The sequence below is a fragment of the Myotis lucifugus genome, unplaced genomic scaffold (genome assembly GCF_000147115.1).
Source record: "Myotis lucifugus unplaced genomic scaffold, Myoluc2.0 scaffold_120, whole genome shotgun sequence".
Lineage (NCBI taxonomy): Eukaryota > Metazoa > Chordata > Mammalia > Chiroptera > Vespertilionidae > Myotis > Myotis lucifugus.
Genome location: NW_005871168.1, coordinates 40,804 through 59,700, shown reverse-complemented (window position 1 = coordinate 59,700; position 18,897 = coordinate 40,804). Strand labels below are relative to the sequence as shown.

Sequence of the window (18,897 nt, the reverse complement as noted above, 5' to 3'; positions counted from 1 at the left end):
TATAAAAACTGCTGTTTGAAATTCTCTGCTATTGTTAGATAGTCCCTTGTTCTGTAAACTCTGTCATTTTTTAGACTGTCTCTTATTCTGTAGAATAACTGTTTTAGTTTGAATAATAGAAAAAGATAAAAACTTAACTGTCTGACCTTGCAAGCTAGCCATCTAACGTAATGGACTAATACTGATAATAATTCCCATATTTTTATGCCAAATGTTTGTTCTTTATGTATCCAAGATTACAAACTGTAACAATAACTCACACAGAGCCCTTTGTAAAATCTGTAGACAGAGAGCCCGAAAGGTATAAATATGGGAAACTTCCTCTGTGTCTGTGCTCAGAGATTTGGAAGAAACACCTCCCTCTGGGCCGTGCGCAATAAATGACTCCTAATTAATTGGCTCTAAGGCAGTGGTTCTCAACCTTGGCTGCACATTAGAATCACCTGGGAATCTTTTTAAAATCCTGATTTCTGGGCTCATCCTCCCGAAATTCTGTTTCTTGTACTAATGTGTGGCCCCACACCCCCATAACAAAGAAACAGAATTTCCAGAGGATGAGGCCCAGAAATCAGGATTTTAAAAAGATTCCCAGGTGATTCTAATGTGCAGCCAAGGTTGAGAACCACTGCTAAGGCATCTTGTATCTCACTCGCTGATTTACGATACAACAGTAGATGAGTGAATAAAAAAAGCTGTGGTACATTTTCACAGTGGAATAGTATGCAGCTGTAAAAAAGAGGGATCTTTTACCCTTTGAGACAGCATGGATGGATCTAGAGACTCTTATGCTAAGCAAAATAAGCCAGTTAGAGAAAAACAAATATCACATGATCTTACTTTTAAGTGGAATCTAAAGAACAAAATAAACTCATGAATGAAATATGTCCAGAGGTATGGGAGCATGGAACAGAATAACAAAACTCAGTGGGAGAGGGGTTAAGAGTAGGGGACAGGAAGAGATTATCCAAACAACATATACTAGTATGCATATATGCATAACCCATGGACAGACACAATAGCATGGGGTAGGAGACCTGGGGTGGGATAGGAGTTGGGTGGTGAGGGGCAAAAAGGGAGAAAATGGAAGACTTCTGTAATACTGTCAACAATAAAATAAGATAAAAAATAAAATTAATAAATAATCATATAGGCAATGTGTAAAATTAGTTCATAAATTGAAAAATGTTTGTGAAAATTTTGAAAAACCTTTGCTCCAAAACATTTAGAAGTGACACATGCATTTTTTTTTTAATATATTTTATTGATTTTTTACAGAGAGAAAGGGAGAGGGATAGTTAGAAACATCGATGAGAGAGAAACATTGATCAGCTGCCTCCTGCACACCCCCTATTGGGGATGTGCCTGCAACCAAGGTACATGCCCTTGACCAGAATGAAACCTGGGACACTTCAGTCCGCAGGCCGACTCTCTATCCACTGAGCCAAACCAGTCAGGGCAACACATGCATTCTTTATGTGCCAAGGGAACTGACATAGGATCAATTTTTTAATTCATGTTTATAAAACTCATGTCATTATTACTACACTTGTGAATAATTTTTGGTTTATTGCTATTTTCAACTCATATACATAGTAGAAAATGTAATGTGATCAGAGAGTGAGACTAAAATGATGATCTGGAATGTGTGAGGGTGGAGTTCAACGGGAACTAATCATACATATTAATGCAACTTCAGTCACTGCTAATTTCCTCTGAGCATCTGCTTCTCATTCTCTCTCCTGAGCAATAGTACAACCTTTTCCAGGTATTACAGAATAGCCTCCTGCTTTCCTGTATTGTCATATCTATAATTTTGCAGCAGTAATAGACAAGAATTAATGTTTGCCACGAATGTGTATGGTCTTGAAAACTTGTTTTATATATTATCTGATTTTTTAGTTGGATTATTTCCTTTTTATTCCATCTTGGATAGAAGCAGAAGCTCAACATATGACAATTTAACCAAATTATAACCACAAAATTAGGGTCAGAAGTTTAAAAACGGAAGGAAGAAAGCCAAACCAAACAAAAAAAGAAATGTAAACAAATAAGGGGCTTATTTTCTCAGGTAGAAAGAAGTCCTAAGGTAGAGAGGACAAAGTTGGCTAGAGTAGCTCCATAACCCCACTGGGCTGCTTCTATCCTTTGCTCCACCATCCAGAGCATGTCTGCTGGTTGGTAATTGCAATCTCATTGCTTTATCTTACAGCATCATGTCTGCATTCCAAGAAGAAAGGAATGGTGAGAAGATGTTTGTATTATCCAAATGTGTAAACTTAAAAAAAAAAAAACCTATGGTTTCTACCCAGTAATTTATGCTTATATCTCAGCAGTCAGAATTATGTCATGTAGCTATACTTAGTTGCAAAAGAAGCTGGGAAAGAGTTATAAAGAAGTAGATTGTTCCTGCTCCAAAAAAACTGGGTTCTAGAAGAATGATTAGAAAATATATTGCAATAGCATTTAGCAGGGTCTGCCACTACTACTTTTTGCCACAAAGTCTTTATTATTGTGACAATATTATATTAGCAACTTAGGAGACAAAGGAGGGTTAGTCATTACAACTAATAGCACATTCAATTTCCAGTTTCCATTACTATATGATCCATGTTAGAAAATTTAATGTGACCGGATGAACTCAACAGGAAAAATGTGTCTTTATGTGCTTTATATATAAATAAATATACAGTAATATATTGTTATAAAGTTACAAGTACTATATAATTTGAAATATTTTAGGAGGTATTTTAGGTAAACCAAATAATAGTTAATGAGTGTAAAACATGCTCCATTTGTTCCTGCTTTGACATCCAAAAAACTTAATGTGAGGCAAACTATTTCTTCTTTAAACAAGTAAATAAATGTTTTACCAAGTCAAATTTATTTTCTTTCATATTTTATCAGGAGAATTCTCAATAACTTACAGAAATTTTAGACCCAGAGAATCAGGATCTTGAGAATATCGGAAAATATTAACCAATTTTGTTCTGGCATTTTCTTACAATCCCATGAAAAATTGGCAAGTCACTGAGCTTCTTTGTTCATTTCCTTATCTTTCTACCATTTCCATCCATTCGTAATATTTAGCATTTTCTATGTGCCAGATACTCACAAAAACCCAACAAAGTAGTACTATTATCTCTATTTTCTATTTATAAAATCTTTGCTTGTCAGAAATGGAAAGGATTAAATAACACTAAACCTTCAATTTTAACATCTAGTAAATGAACGGTCTTTCATGGATACCATCCAACAGTTTAGTACTGAACAGAAAAAGTACTATGGGAGTGTATTATGGATTGTTTAAGGAAGCACAGTATTGGGGTTAAGCACTGACTGGAAATGAATCATGATTCTACTTATTAGCTGAATAATCCTAGGGAAATTAGATCCATGCTTTTAATTTCCCTATCTGAAAATGGGGATAATAATAGCATCTACTCATGAATTTGTGAAAATAAAACGAAATTGGTATTACTAACATATTTAGAACAGTCTTGGTACATAGTAAACACTCTATTATCTATTGCTGAAAAACAAATTAATAAAATAGTAGCTTAAAACAAAAATATATTATGTTTACATGAATTAGGGATCTGGAAACCACTTAGCTAGGCGATTCTGCTTTAAGATCTCTCATGAGATTACATTCAAATTTCAACTGTGGCTGAATCATCTGGAGCTCTGCCTAGAGAGTGGTCAGGCTCCCACATAGCTGGAAGGTGGTATTAGCTGGGTGCCTGTTCACATACATATGACTCTCATATTCCAGGGCTTCTTCCCTGTCTGTATTCACCAGCAGAATAGCCTGGTCTTCTTTACAGCAAGCTAGAGTGCATGCATCCAACAGAGAAACCAGTCTTATTATAATCCAGTTTCAGAAGTGACATCCCAAGCACTTCTGCCCTATTCTGATCATTAGCAGTGAGTCGTCAAATCTTGCTGGGAGGTTGGGTTCATGAGAAGCCTCATTAGAGGCTGCCTATCCCAATGAGGAACTGTATACGTGTTAAATGAAATAAATACGAAAATGTCCCTATATTTCCTCATATATTTGAGTAATGGTAGTTAAAATAACAATGAAGGAATCACAGGAATTAGCAATGAAGATAGTCAAGTCTACTATATTTAAGGGCTCACTTGAAAAGACTACAGTAATCTAATAAACTTCTCTAAAAAATAGTTTTTTTTGTACAAAAAATGATCAAACTTTATTCGAAAATTATAAGTATTAACCATCAACCAAAGGATTACAGTAGCCTACTATACAGGATTATTTATTAACCAATTAGATTAGTTTAGGTGTTGGCTCCACTACAGTTAGGACTCATGAACAGGTATTCAGAATTATGGACAGTGTTTATATAATATACTTCTAAGTCAGGGAAATAAGCAGAAAAGTAAGCAGTTGCAGAGACAACCAGGATGCAGGGAACTAGGAAACAGCTGTTGAGGTCACATGCCAGGTCAGCTCTAACCCCACTTCCTTTCTTATTTATATACCTCAGAAAAGGACTCAGGTCTAGGCCTAAATGGAAAAAATAGAGTATAGCTTAAAACAAACTGCAAAGTCATATTTATTTACATTAAAATATGAATGACCTGTATACACACAAATTTAAGAGGCACAATCTGTTATGTACAATACATGTTACACAGTAATATCCGTAGATACATCAGTGGTTTGAGTGAAAACACAGTACCAAAACATTCCTGATACAAAATAAATTACTCATTCACATAATCTAATTATACAAGACATCTAATATTTTAAAAGTTATATACCTCAAAAAACACTAGCTAGTTGTATAGCTAAAATGTAATGTTTATGAAGAATGTCTTCAGATTGTTATACATAAATGATCACTTTCAGAATCCATTTTTATCTTTTAAATAAGCTACATTGATGTCGTCTATATATAGCCTGCTAAAATGATTGAAGACAGACATTACTTCATCTTTTAAAGTTGAAACTATACTAGAGAATATGCTAAACTATTGCCCCAATTCCAACACTGCCATCATAATTTTCAGACACAATCAAGTTATTTAAATTCCAATTTTAGAGTATGAGAGTCATTGCCCTATTTTGCAAATTGTTTCCTCTAAAAAAATATTATCAGATTGTCCTAAACTATCTCTTATTTTGGAGAAATTCAAGTTTTAAAAAAAAATCTTAAAATGCTTTAGGTTAAAGCTGATCCTGTATGTAGAGATTTTGAGAAATTGAACACTTTAAAGAGCTGCATAAAAAGATTGTTTTCAGTTTTAAAATCTATTAAAGATTTATATGAAGTCCAAGAGAACACTTGAATATTTTCATAATGCAGTGAAGGTTTCATCTTTGGCATTTCTCCATTAGTTCTAAAATAAAATACATCAACAAACATTTTATATTTTTCTATCTACTTCAGACATTTTCTGTACACAAAGTGTTTGAAATTTCATTGCTAAGGAAGTTTTATAGATCTGCAAAAAAGTGTTAACATTTAGCTTTTTATTGAGAAGTTGAAATGTTCTGATGTTCCTGAAATGAGTTTACTCAGTTCTTTTTCAGTAACTGAAAATTCAACATCCTGTCAAATTCAACAATGGATAAAGCAGACAAAATTTAACAAAAATATTGACCAGAATATAATTTTTTAATAATGATATGAAGCATGCCTCTATTAAGGAAAAAATATGAGCATCACAGAAACAAAACTGCTATATTTTCTTTCTTGGTCCCTGTAGCTTTCCTAAAAGGAAATAGACCAAAACAAAACTGCTACTAATACTGATTGGTAGAAATTTTTCACATTGCCTTCCATATTAGATTTCCACATTACTTCCAATATCCATGGATCTTTTTATCTCTTCATACACTAACCTTAAGGCTAAAAATTGTCCAAGTGTGACTATTTTAAAATGACAGTAGGAAATAATAGCAAGGTTTTTATAAGTGAGCATATTTTTCCTCATTCAAAACTAAATATGGGGAAAAATCTCAGTAAAACTGAATCAGATACCAGCTACATTACCCAGGACTAACTGAAAATAAGCAAAGAAACAAAACAAAAACATAAAACAAATACTGTAGCTAATTCCTGCTATTTATCAATGTCTGCAAAAATCTTGAATAACAAAAACTGACAGTAACGATGGTTTTGTCACATGAATGTATTTTAAAAAGGCTATTAAAAACGCCCCATTGTTTGCTAACCAGGCAGAATCATGGAAATCTAAGCAGCGAATGATGCACAGTAGATAAAGGAACTAGAATATATAAATTGGGTATTTTCTACTATCTAGTATTGGAACATTTGAATAAATCTATAGCTATTTCAGAAAGAGAAATATATCCAGTGAATATATTTTAAAAATCTGGAGAATGCAGATTACATGAATAGATACATAATGGGGTATTGAATCTGTGAAAGTAATTTTGTTATATAATATGGCAATTATTGAATATCACATATATAGCTTATATTAATACTTCTATCTCCCAGCCAATGCTAATACCTGACATCAACACTGTCCTTCAAGTATAGTTCAAATTATTAGTTACATGTGATAATCAAGTAAATTAATTGGCAGTAGACAATGTTCACAGAAAACAATTTTAAGTGCATATGGTTATCTACTTCCAGAATCCAGAAAATATAGCCATCCATGCTCCTATTCTATCATTTTAGACGTATTTCAGGAATGGGACCTCTCCAAAATCAAACAGGATCAATATGGTCACATTAAATCTTAAAACAAATGTTATGTAAATTTTGTATATCTAAATGTTGCCTTTTAGGTAAATTTTTGAGATAGTTTAGACACTTTTTTTTTTTTGAGGAGGTGGTCTGATAAGATCACAAATAATCATTCTTCCAAAATTCAGTTGAAATTGGTCTTTTGTAAATGCTTATTGGGAATTTCTAAAGCGCTGACTTGAAGAGGCCAAGAACCTCCATCAATCCCTGCTTGGATAGCCACTCCCGTCACCACTGCCAGGTCAGGGTCTACAGACGTGTTGGGATCCTTTCCAAAGAACTCCTGAATGACTTGACGGATTCGAGGAATACGAGTAGAGCCCCCAACCAAAACCACCTCATCAACTTCAGTCTTTTCCAGGTGGCCTTCTTTCAATACTTGCTGAATGGGTACCAGTATTTTCTGGAAGAGATCTTCATTTAGGGTGTCAAAGAGCTCCCGTGATATTTCTGTTTCAAATAAAACCTGACTTTCTCCACTTTTCTTTTCAGAAAGGCCAGCTCCAAACATGCTGCTCACATGGTGGCCATCTGCTGGGGACAGTCTGTCCTTTGACAGTTCAGTGTCACTACTCGGAGTTTCCTTCTTGTCCTTTTCCTCTACCGTTAGTAACACTGACATTTGAGCAGATTGATGAAGAGTCAGATTTAATTTGACCATTTCCACAGCTTGTCTTAATCTGTGAATTTCCTCTTTCTTAGAGGGTAGGAAGCCATATGTTTGATAGATCTGTTTATATAAGTACTGAAGCAATCTCTGATTGAAGTCCTGTCCTCCAAGTTTATTGTTTCCTAAGTTAAAAATAAAAGTTTATATTATAGTTATTCATATATGTGTATATACATGTACTTATTCAGCATGTATGTATAAATATAATTTTATTGGAGTAACAAAGTCTGTATTGAAGATTTTAAGATTTTATTCATACAAAGAATGATTAAAAATAACAGGGTTGAGATGACTTTAACTCGAATGCGTACTATGAACAAAACAGTGCAGCCATGGCTGATGTAGAGCAATGTTCTGTACATCAGAAAGTGGCGGGTTCCATGCCCTGCCCCAGTCAGGGCATGTACCCAGGTTGCAGGTTTGATCCCTGGTTCGGGTGTGTGCAGGAGGCAGCCAATTGATGTTTCTATCTCACATCATGTTGTTTTTCTCTCTCTCTCCCTTCCTAAGAACAAAAGAAAAAAAAAAAAAAAAACCTCTATGCCTTTCCACATCCCAGCCCCAGGAAATTACCAATACTCTCCTTTGGCTATATTCCTACTTATAAAAAAACCCCCCAAAAACAAAAACAAAAAACAACAACAGTGCACATCTGGGTTAATTTTTTTAAATGATGTAAAAGGAAGTATCTCTTAATGATATCAAATAGTTTTTTCAGAAAATAGATTGAGAACACAGATAGGCTTTTAAGTAACAATTTAGAAACACTTCCTAAGAAGAAAGTCCTTCTTATAATTAAAACGTACCAACAGGCATTTTATCTTAAAAAAAAAAAATCCTTTGCTTGTATGGCTAAGAGCTGAAAAGCAGGAAAAAAAATAACTTAAAAAGAAAAGAGTAATAGAATATAAATCCCCAGCACTAAACTTCATTCTAAAGAGAGTCCAGTTAGGAGGAAGTCAAATGCAGAAGTTAGACTACTTATAACTTACAGCTCCACTTTTCAAACAGGCTTATTCATCCCTTATGCTAAATTAAAACAAAAACCTTTTAAAAAGATTTAGAATCAAAATCCTATCACTTCCTAAAGAATACTAAAGATATCTATTTTGTGAAACAGATTACCTAGTGAAATCAACTGATCACACTTCATTTTAAAAGAATTTCTTTCCTTCTATTCCCTTTACCATAGCCATGAAAAGCATTGGCTCAGTGAGCTACCACTGGCAGTCTATTTATCTGACTTATAGGATGCACAGTCAAGTTTTGTAAATACATATAAATGGAGGCATAAAATTACATATACAGATTACCAAAATAAAGTCAAAGAATACTGAAAAAAATTAAACACTTCACACATTACATATGCTAATGTTTCTAAACCTCTTTAACTCTCTCTATATTTTTCTTACCTGACATTGCCCTGGTTAGAAACATTCCTCCTTGTTTATTCAGTAATGACACATCTAGAGTTCCTCCGCCCAAATCTATCACCAAGACGTGAAAGACATCAGCCTTGTGGAGACCATAGGCCATAGCTGCCGCTGTGGGTTCATTTATTACCCTTAAGATCTTCAGTCCTGTAAGATGGGTTGGAGGTAAGAATAGCTCATGAGGACAACAAAAATTGCCGAAACCGGTTTGGCTCAGTGGATAGAGCGTCGGCCTGCGGACTGAAAGGTCCCAGGTTCGATTCCGGTCAAGGGCATGTACCTGGGTTGCGGGCACATCCCCAGTAGGAGATGTGCAGGAGGCGGCTGATCGATGTTTCTCTCTCATCGATGTTTCTGGCTCTCTATCTCTCTCCCTTCCTCTCTGTAAAAAATCAATAAAGTCCTGTAAGATGGGTTGGAGGAAAGAATAGCTCATGAGAAGACACAATTAAGAAATTCAATCTCACTCAACCTCATGTTAGTGTCTTCTAAAGATCAAATTCTGCTGGTACAAAAAACTCCACTCAGTAATACTGAGAAAGCACAGTCATAAACCCAATAAAACTAACATAATGTTATTGTTCCTCTAAATAGGTATCATTAAAATTATTCTAAAAGATTATAATAGAATAAAATAAAGACCCAGATTCAGTGGAATATATATTCTATTCTTAATTCATACTTCATTTAAAAAAAATTCTGAGCCTCTTCTCATTGTCATATTTTATTTGGGAATTTATGAGCAATAAAACTTTAATCATTATATATCATAACAAACTGCTATGGAAATGAGATAAGTTTACTGTGCTCTTCTGTTAAAAATGAAAGATGAATAAACAGAAAATAATTTTAAAAATCTAGATGAGATGCTCTAATAGCTATAATTATACTTTTAAAGAGTACTTAAAATATAAGACCCTCAAATGTGAATCTAAAAAATACAGCTAATCTGATTTTGATTTTAGTTTGGGTACCTGCAAAATTCTGTTTACACTAATACCACCCTTTTGCCATACTAACTGCCACACGAGTGGTCTGGAAAGTAAGAAGGCTTTCTGTATCAAGAGCCATAAAATTATTCAGACTCTTAAGAATTTATTCAGAGATCGTAATACCCTTCACCTTAGTTCTCTGACTTCATCACTCACTCTGCCCTGGCCACACTGGCTAATTTACTATCGTCTTAATAGCAAATTCCCATTTTGTGGCTTCCCCACTGGCCATTCACTCTCTCCTGCAACATACTTCCCCTATTTCCTTGGCTATCTACCTTGCTTCTCTTAAATCTGCTTAAATGTTATTTTCTCAATGAGGCTTACCTGACCACTCTCTTTAAAACCTGCAAGACCCCCTATTCTCTAACCTTTTTTATTTTTTTCCCCCCAAAGGATGTTACTTTCAGATTTTTTATCTAGGTTTCCTACCAGAGGCCAGTTTACTCCTCCAGGGACATTTGGTAATATCTGGAGAAAAAAAAGATTGTCACCCCTTAGGTGGTGAGGGTTCTGTTAGCATCTGGTAAGTAGAGGCTAGGGATGCTGCAAAATATCCTATAGTACATTGGACAGTCCTCAACAAGAAAGAATTATCCAGCTCAAAACCTCAATAATGCTATAGGTGAGAAATACTTAACAAGTATATTAAGTACTCCATAATATACTTATCTTTGTGCTGATTTTGAGTTTCCCTCTAGTAGAATATAAGGTCCACGAGAACTAGGATTTGTCTGTTTATATAGTTCAGATTTATATTTATATAAGGGATATAACTTTTCAATATAAATTCCATGAGAACAGATACTATATATATTGAGACACTCAGATTTGTTGAATGGTGTTAAATGAATTCTCCCCCACCTCAAGACTTTTTAAAAACATTATATTTGTCTTAACATTAAAGAAAGTTTAGAAGAAAAAACTTGTTTCTAACATGTGTCCACGGTATCTTGCAGCGTTTGTCATGTGCCTGACTGGTTGTTGTCAGTTATATATTTTATATTGTCCTATAGACTTTCTTAATTATCATTTGCAAACTTATATCAAAATCCATCTAATTTACCTGACATATAGTTTATGTGCTTAGTTAGTTAGGTGGTTTGCAAAGGGATACATCTTACTATAGAAAATTTTCAGCCTCAGAAAATTTTGATAAAAATGTAACTCAGGCAAGAGTAATATTACCTGCAAGGTTAGCAGCTTCAATTGTTGAATTTCTCTGTTTTAAATCAAATTCTGCTGGTACAGAAATAACAGCGTTGGCAACTGGCATTCCAAGATATTCCTCTGCCATTTCCTTTAATTTCAATAGTAGTCTAGAGCCAACATATTCTGGGGAAACGGTGATGGTCTCATTACTTGTCACAGAAAACTCAACCATTCCATTTTTGTTTAAAACCTGTGAATAATAGGAATAAACTTAACTAAGGAGGTAAAAGACCTGTACTCGGAAAACTACAGGACACTGAAAAAAGAGATAGAGGAAGACATAAAGAAATGGAAGAATATACCGTGCTCCTGGACTGGTAGAATCAACGTCATCAAAATGTCCATACTACTCAAAGCAATTTACAGATTCAATGCAATCCCCATTAAAATACCAATGGCAGCCCGGCCAGTTTGGCTCGGTGGTTGAGCGTTGACCTATTAACCAGGAGGTCATGGTTCGATTCCCGGTCAGGGCACATGCTGGGGTTGTGGGCTGGATCCCCATTTAGGGGCATGCAGGAGGCAGCTGATTGGTGATTCTCTTTCATCATTGATGTTTCTCTCTCTCCCTCTCCCTTCCTACTAAAATAAATACAAATATGTTTAAAAAAATAAAACTCTCTACATCTTAAAAAATAAATAAATAAAAATAATAAAATACCAACGACATATTTCACAGGCTTAGAACAAACTCTCCAAAAATTCATATGGAATGAAAAAGATCCCAAATAGCCACAGTAATCCTGAGAAAGAAGAACAAAGTTGGAGGGATCACAATACCAGATATCAAACTATATTATAAAGCCACTGTTCTCAAAACTTCCTGGTACTGGTACAAGAACAGACATATTGACCAATGGAACAGAACAGAGAACCCAGAAATAGACCCAAGCCCTTATGCTCAATTAATATTTGACAAAGGAGGCATGAATATACAATGGAGCCAAGATAGTCTCTTCAATAAATGGTGTTGGGAAAATTGGTCAGATATATGCAAAAAATTAAACTAGATCACCAACTTACACCATACACAAGAATAAACTCAAAATGGATAAAGGACTTAAACGTTAGACGGGAAACCATAAAAATACTAGAAGACTCCATAGGCAGCAAAATATCAGACATATGTCGTAGCAATATCTTTACCAATACAGCTACTAGGGCAATGGAAACTAAGGAGAAAATAAACAAATGGGACTACATCAAAATAAAAAAGCTTCTGCACAAAAGAAACCATCCACAAAACAACAAGAAAACCCACTACATGGGAGAACATGTTTTCCAATGCTATCTCTGATAAGGGCTTAATCTCCAAAATTTACAGGGAACTCATACAACTTAAGAAAAAGAAGATAAACAATCCAATCAAAAAATGGGCAAAGGACCTAAACAGACACTTTTTAAAAGAAGACATAAGGAAGGCCAAGAGACATATGAAAACATGCTCAAAGTCACTAATCATCGGAGAGATGCAAATCAAAACAACGAGGTACCATCTCACACCTGTCAGAATGGCTATCATCAACAAATCAACAAAGGACAACTGCTGGCGAGGATGTGGAGAAAAAGGAACACTCCTGCACTGATGGTGATGCAGACTGGTGTAGCCACTGTGGAAAACAGTATGGAGTTTCCTCAAAAAGTTAAAAATGGAACTCCCATTTGACCCAGTAATCCCACTTCTAGGAATATATCCCAAGAAATAAGAAACACCAATCAGAAAGGACATATGCACCCCTCTGTTCATAGCAGCACAATTTACCATAGCTAAGATCTGGAAACAGCCTAAGTGCCCATCAGCAGATGAGTGGATTAGAAAACTGTGGTACATCTACACAATGGAATACTACCTGCTATAAAAAAAGAAGAAACTTCTACCATTTGCAACAGCATGGATGGACTTGGAGAGCATTATTCTAAGTGAAATAAGCCAGTCAGAGAAAGATAAATATCACATGATCTCACTCATATGTGGGATATAATGAACAACATAAACTGATGAACAAAAATAGATCCAGAGACAAAGAAACACTGAACAGACCATCCAAGCACAGAGGGAAGGCAGGAGAGGGTAGGGATGGGGGTTGGGGGGGTAAGAGATCAACCAAAGGACTTGTATGCGTGCATATTAGCATAACCAATGGACAAGGACACTGGGGCAGTGGGGGCTTGTCCTGGGAGTGGCCAGGGAGTGGTCAATTGGGGAAAAAGGAGACATACGTAATACTTTAAACAATAAAAAAACCCTGTGAATAAGATTTGCAAAGAGTGTAAAAGCATATATACACATACATATATATAAACTTACACACACACACACACACACACACACACACTGGACTTTAATCAAAACTTACCTTTACCTTTACAAGGTCACAAAATTCATTTGTAATGTACCAAGTACATTTATTATAATTAGAGGTTATAAAGTTATACTTTAAAATCTATAAAATTAATCCACATCATAGTTTTTTGATAACAGAAAAATAACATTCATCACTAAGCACATAGCTGGAACATAAAAGATTCTCAATATATATATATCTGTTAAAGAAAAAATGGATGATGAAATATAAGGAATAATAGTTGCTAAATTATGTATGTGATTAAGGATCTTTTTTTTTTCCCTCTTAAAATTAAGTTGTTCCAAAATTAATAGATAACTGAAAGAATGTTCTGGCACATATCAGCAAGAATAATTTTAGTACTTCATTATGTTCTTAGCCAAAAATCAAATATCAGTTACATTCTTGTATCCATGAAAATATGTATTAGCTCAATATCCCTGCTAATGTAGTTTCCATTTAAAAAACTAGATTAATTCTAAAACATTCTATCCTAGATTCACCAAGAAGACTGCACTAACATCAACAGTAAAGAGAATTAGTCTGTTCTGAGTTATAAGAGTATTAACCCCAGTCATTCTAGACCAGCGGTTCTCAACCTGTGGGTCGAGACCCCTTTGGGGGTCAAACGACCCTTTCACAGGGGTCGCCTAAATACATCCTGCATATCAGGTATTTACATTACGATTCCTAACAGTAGCAAAATTACAGTTATGAAGTAGCAAAGAAAATAATTTTATGGTTTAATACAGTTCCTGATGAAGTAGCAACATGAGGAACTGTATTAAAGGGTCGCGGCATTAGGAAGGTTGAGAACCACTGTTCTATACTATATATCTAGGTTTCAATCAAGAAACCTATATGATGAATACAAAAGCAAGCTACAGACACTATTAAAATTAGGTTCAAAGACACCAGTACTGTCAGAGCCCACATGAAACAGAAACAACAACAGAATCAGATTACTTAGAAACTCATGGACAAAAAATGAAAAAAACGTAACTATTGATCAGTAAATAATATACCTCAAACTATAACTTAGAAGAAAATTTATAGTTTTATATTATTTTATCATTGCATAAGATTATAAATAATAAAGTTTCCTAAGAAACTAAAAAAGAAACTTAAGAAATGCATGGAGAATTTTTTCTACTTTGAAATAGATTGAAAAATTGAGAATTTTTATGGATCGATTCAAATAAGCAACACTGATATAACTATCTAGTATTTAAAAACCTATCATTTAAAATCCCACTTTGTATTATGTATACAAGAAAAACACTACATGGAATAAACATTTCAATGTTTAAAAGAAAAAACCCCAGCAAAATCCAAACCTAAAAAATACTCATATAGAAGTATTAGAAAAAAAAAATACAAGTGGATAGGATTGGAAAACCATTGTAAGCACAATAAGAGTACAAAACCATTTTAACACATTAAGAGACAATTTTACTACATAAAAAATTGATACTCTTAACTGCTCAAAAACAAAATTATGTCATCAGGAAAAAAGGGAAAAACTACTGAAAACATATCACAAATGTATTTCATGACATCAGAAAAGATAAAACACCCTCCACCCCCCAAAAATAGGACAAAGTACAAGAAATGTGTCACTAAAGAAAATAAAAATGTGAAGAAAGTAATTTTTAACTCTGACCTCACTAGAAATAATAGGAATTGATGCAAGCTATCACTTTTTACTTTTCTATTGGCAAAGATTAAAATAACTAGTGAAGATACAGGCACTCTATAAAACAGTAGTTAAGAGCATATAACCTTTTCGGTGCATGATTTGTCAATATAAATCAAAAGCCTCAACACATGTGTGCATTTGACCTATCAATTTCTACTTCTAGAATTCAAATTTAGGAAGTTATCAGAGAAATGTAAAAAGATATATATAAAAGGATACTTACTGAAGCTCTTACATTAGTGGGAAACCAGGGAAAAAATAAAATTTATTCTGATAAAAACTGGGTAATTAAGTACTTGAATGGTCATTCCATGAAACCATGAAGGATAATGATGTGAATGTATTGACTAATTGGCCATGACATGTTGATAAGTTTCAAACAACTCATAAAACAGAATGCCTAATTTGATATTTTTTACATATACAAGTATGTATACACTCAATATGTGTATACTTATGCAGAGAATATAACCATCCATCCACATGGTACATGGGGCTTCCTTAGCCTTCCTGCTACAATGAAAGACTTAGGTGACATTCTAAGGATGGCAGAGCAAGAATATAAGATGCTAAGTCTTTGACAGCACTGTGGAGCCACTGAATTAACTCACCCTGGAGCTGCCATGAAATTGCTTGTTATACAATAACTTCCATGCAAATTGAGTCAGTTGAAATAAAAAGTTTTATAACTTGTTGCCAAAGCATATGTTTGAAACAATAATCTGATCTAAAATTAAAATAGATTTTAGCTTAATTACTTACCTTAAATGGGTATCTGCCAATCTCAGCCTCCAGCTCTTCTGGGGTAAAAATCTTGCCTATGAATCTTTTGGCATCATATATTGTGTTCTGAGGATTTGAATCTGCCAGCTCTAAGCTTTCATATCCCACATAAACGTCATGGTCAGTGAAAGACACCATGCTGGGTATGCTGATATGGCCATTTTCATCTGGAATGACCTTTACTTTGCCTGTGCCAGGAAAAAACACCCCAACAGAGCAGTAGGTGGTGCCAAGGTCAATGCCAATCACTTTAGGAGTAGGCAATGGTAAATACTGTTGTGACAAATAGCCAGCCAACAGGAGAGTCAAGACAGCTGATCCTGAAATACAAGCAGATTAAAATATATGTCTTATCAAACTGGTACAATAAGCTAAATTATTATAGTAAAGTCCCTTTAATATCTCTCTTTGAAACAAGACTAAAAAATACACTCTCAAAATATTTTCTTTTATAATACTAATGGTAACACTTCTCTCAAACATCAAGTTTTTCACACTGTAAATTGACAGCACTTAAAAGGAGGTAACAAGAAAAACAAAAAAACTTATTCAGCCAAACCGGTTTGGCTCAGTGGCTAGAGCGTCGGCCTGCGGACTGAGGGGTCCCGGGTTCAATTCCGGTCAAGGGCATGTACCTTGGTTGCGGGCACATCCCCAGTGGGAGTGTGCAGGAGGCAGCTGATCGATGTTTCTCTCTCATTGATGTTTCTAACTCTCTATCCCTCTCCCTTCCTCTCTGTAAAAAATCAATAAAATATATATTTAAAAAAAAACAAAAAAACTTATTCATCTATTTCACATGGGTGGATAAAGGAATAAAAAGTAAAAACATTTCAATAACAATTGTGCTGACATTGACAGGAAAACTCATTCTTCTGGAGCAAATTAAATATAATCCAATTTCTTGGTCAACTGATACTTGATTTATAACTTTATAATTAGCTTTAGTTATCATTATTAAAAAGAAACTCCATTATTAAAATTTCCACAGCAAAACCTCTCTTATTATAAGTCTAAAATTATTTATCCCTGCCCTAACCGGTTTGGCTCAGTGGATAGAGCGTCCGCCTGCAGACTGAAAGGTCCTAGGTTCGATTCCGGTCAAGGGCATGTACCTTGGTTGCAGGCACATCCCTAGTAGGAGGTGTGCAGGAGGCAGCTGATCCATGTTTCTCTCTCATTGATGTTTCTAACTCTCTATCCCTCTCCCTTCTTCTCTGTAAAAATCAATAAAATATTTTTTTAAAAGTATTTATCCCTTTATCTCCTTTTTTCTTTAAACAACATGAAATCGATAAATTGGAGAAAACGGTTTTGAAGGCTGCTTAGAGATTAAACTGTCAATTCATAACAGAACATAGTGAACTTTCTCTGGGTTGAAATATCAATTAAGGACACACTTCTATCAGAAGTAGCATTTAGAGAAGAAGCATCAAAGTGTGTCCTGTGTCCTGTAAACCTGATGGCAACATAAGCGGAAGCTCCTTGCAGGCAGGTTTTGCTCACTGTTGTATCTCCTACCCCAAGAACGGTTCCTAGCAAACAGCAGGTGTTCAGTAATTACTAACTGATGAGAAAAACAAGTATGGACAAATGCCCGATGAAGAAAGGTGTCACTTCGGATATTACAGTTGAGTTATTTGGTTTCAGGAAGCTATGCTAACCTCCTGTGTCGTCATGTTACATAGGACCTAAAACGTCAATCTGTAGGAGTCTGTTTTTACTAATTGTTAGCTCATCCTCATGAACACATAATTCAACCAAGTGAAACCAAGTGCCCAGCCCATTTTCCTCTCGCTCCTACGTGCAGAATTTCAGAAGCACTTCATCCCCTTTGTCCGGGGAGGGGAATTCTAACCAGGGCTGGCAGAACGAGCACAGCGCGGCACATCGCAGAGGCCTGGCTCTCCAACCCCAGCCGCGCTGGGGCCCCCGGCCCGGCGTAGCGGGCTCCTCCTCCCACAAAGGGGAGCTGGAGATGCACGTCCGAAGGCCCCAACTCAACGTACGATTCGAAATCGACGTTGTTTTGGAAAGAACTGCTCCCAGGCCTGATGTCCCTGGGATGGACGCAGAAGGATGCCGCCCGCCCTACGTGGTGGGCCTACCGGGTCTGGGCCATCCTAGAGGCGACTCCTAAGCGGCTCTCTGAACAGCCCCAACCCGCCTCTAAATCACCTTTTCGGCGCCATTCCTGCTGCGCAACCTGGATCTAGAGGGTGTGGCCATCACCCCCACCCACCCGGCTCCCCACAAACGCTCTAGTCAGTGCCCACACCAGCGACAGGGACCCCGGAGCACTGACCTAAGATCGTCATCTCTCCGGCCATCACAGTCCCGCCGAAGAGGTTTGGGATGACTGTACCAGACGGGAGGCGCCGCCCCCACGCCGCCGGGCGGCCCGCTGACCCCTGGGAAATGTAGTTCTCTTGCTCTGACGCGGCCAGGGAAGCTACGTGTCGGACCAGAGAAAGGACTTTCTTTACCATGAGGTCGCGAGGCTGAGAACCTCCATTCAACTGCTGCCAGGGACAACAGAACCGCCCTCCCACGCAAGGACTGCCGAGCCAATTGGGCTCAGGAGGAGGAGAGGCAAGTAGAGGGGCTGGACTTTACTCATCCAACCGGAAGCGCCTCGGGCCACCGGAGGTATGAAGTCTCTCTAGCACCGCCCTGCCGCTTTGCTTTCTGGGAAGTGTAGTTTGGGCCTCCCGCAGTTCGCCGGAAGGACAGAGAGGACCGCTAGCTTATTGTGTGTGTGTGTGTGGGGGGGGGGGGGGGGGGGGGGGTCAGGTGGTGATAAGTGCTATGAAGAAGCAAAACCAAGGTAGAATGGATAGACCGATGGTGTGAAGACAGGGTGCTATTATATACAAGATGATCAAGAAGACCTCTCTGATTAAGTGACATTGGAGCCAAGATTGCAATAAATTGGTAACAAGGCATGTCTGATCTGTGAAGGATTCAATTTTTTTGTTACAAGATACCATTCACATGTAATTGACTGGGCTGGGAGA

General features: G+C 36.2%; 1 protein-coding gene across 1 annotated transcript; it reads right to left on the bottom strand.

The window, feature by feature from the left end:
* Positions 1 to 4,553: 4,553 nt before the first annotated feature.
* Positions 4,554 to 18,610, bottom strand: HSPA13 (heat shock protein family A (Hsp70) member 13). Its single transcript, XM_006093702.3, has 5 exons — positions 18,186 to 18,610; positions 15,860 to 16,200; positions 11,030 to 11,243; positions 8,829 to 8,996; positions 4,554 to 7,538 (listed from the first exon to the last, which is right to left on the bottom strand). The coding sequence occupies exons 1-5, from the start codon at positions 18,367 to 18,369 to the stop codon at positions 6,871 to 6,873; spliced, it is 1,575 nt and encodes a 524-aa protein (XP_006093764.1). The 5' UTR covers positions 18,370 to 18,610; the 3' UTR covers positions 4,554 to 6,870.
* Between the last annotated feature and the right edge of the window lie 287 nt (positions 18,611 to 18,897).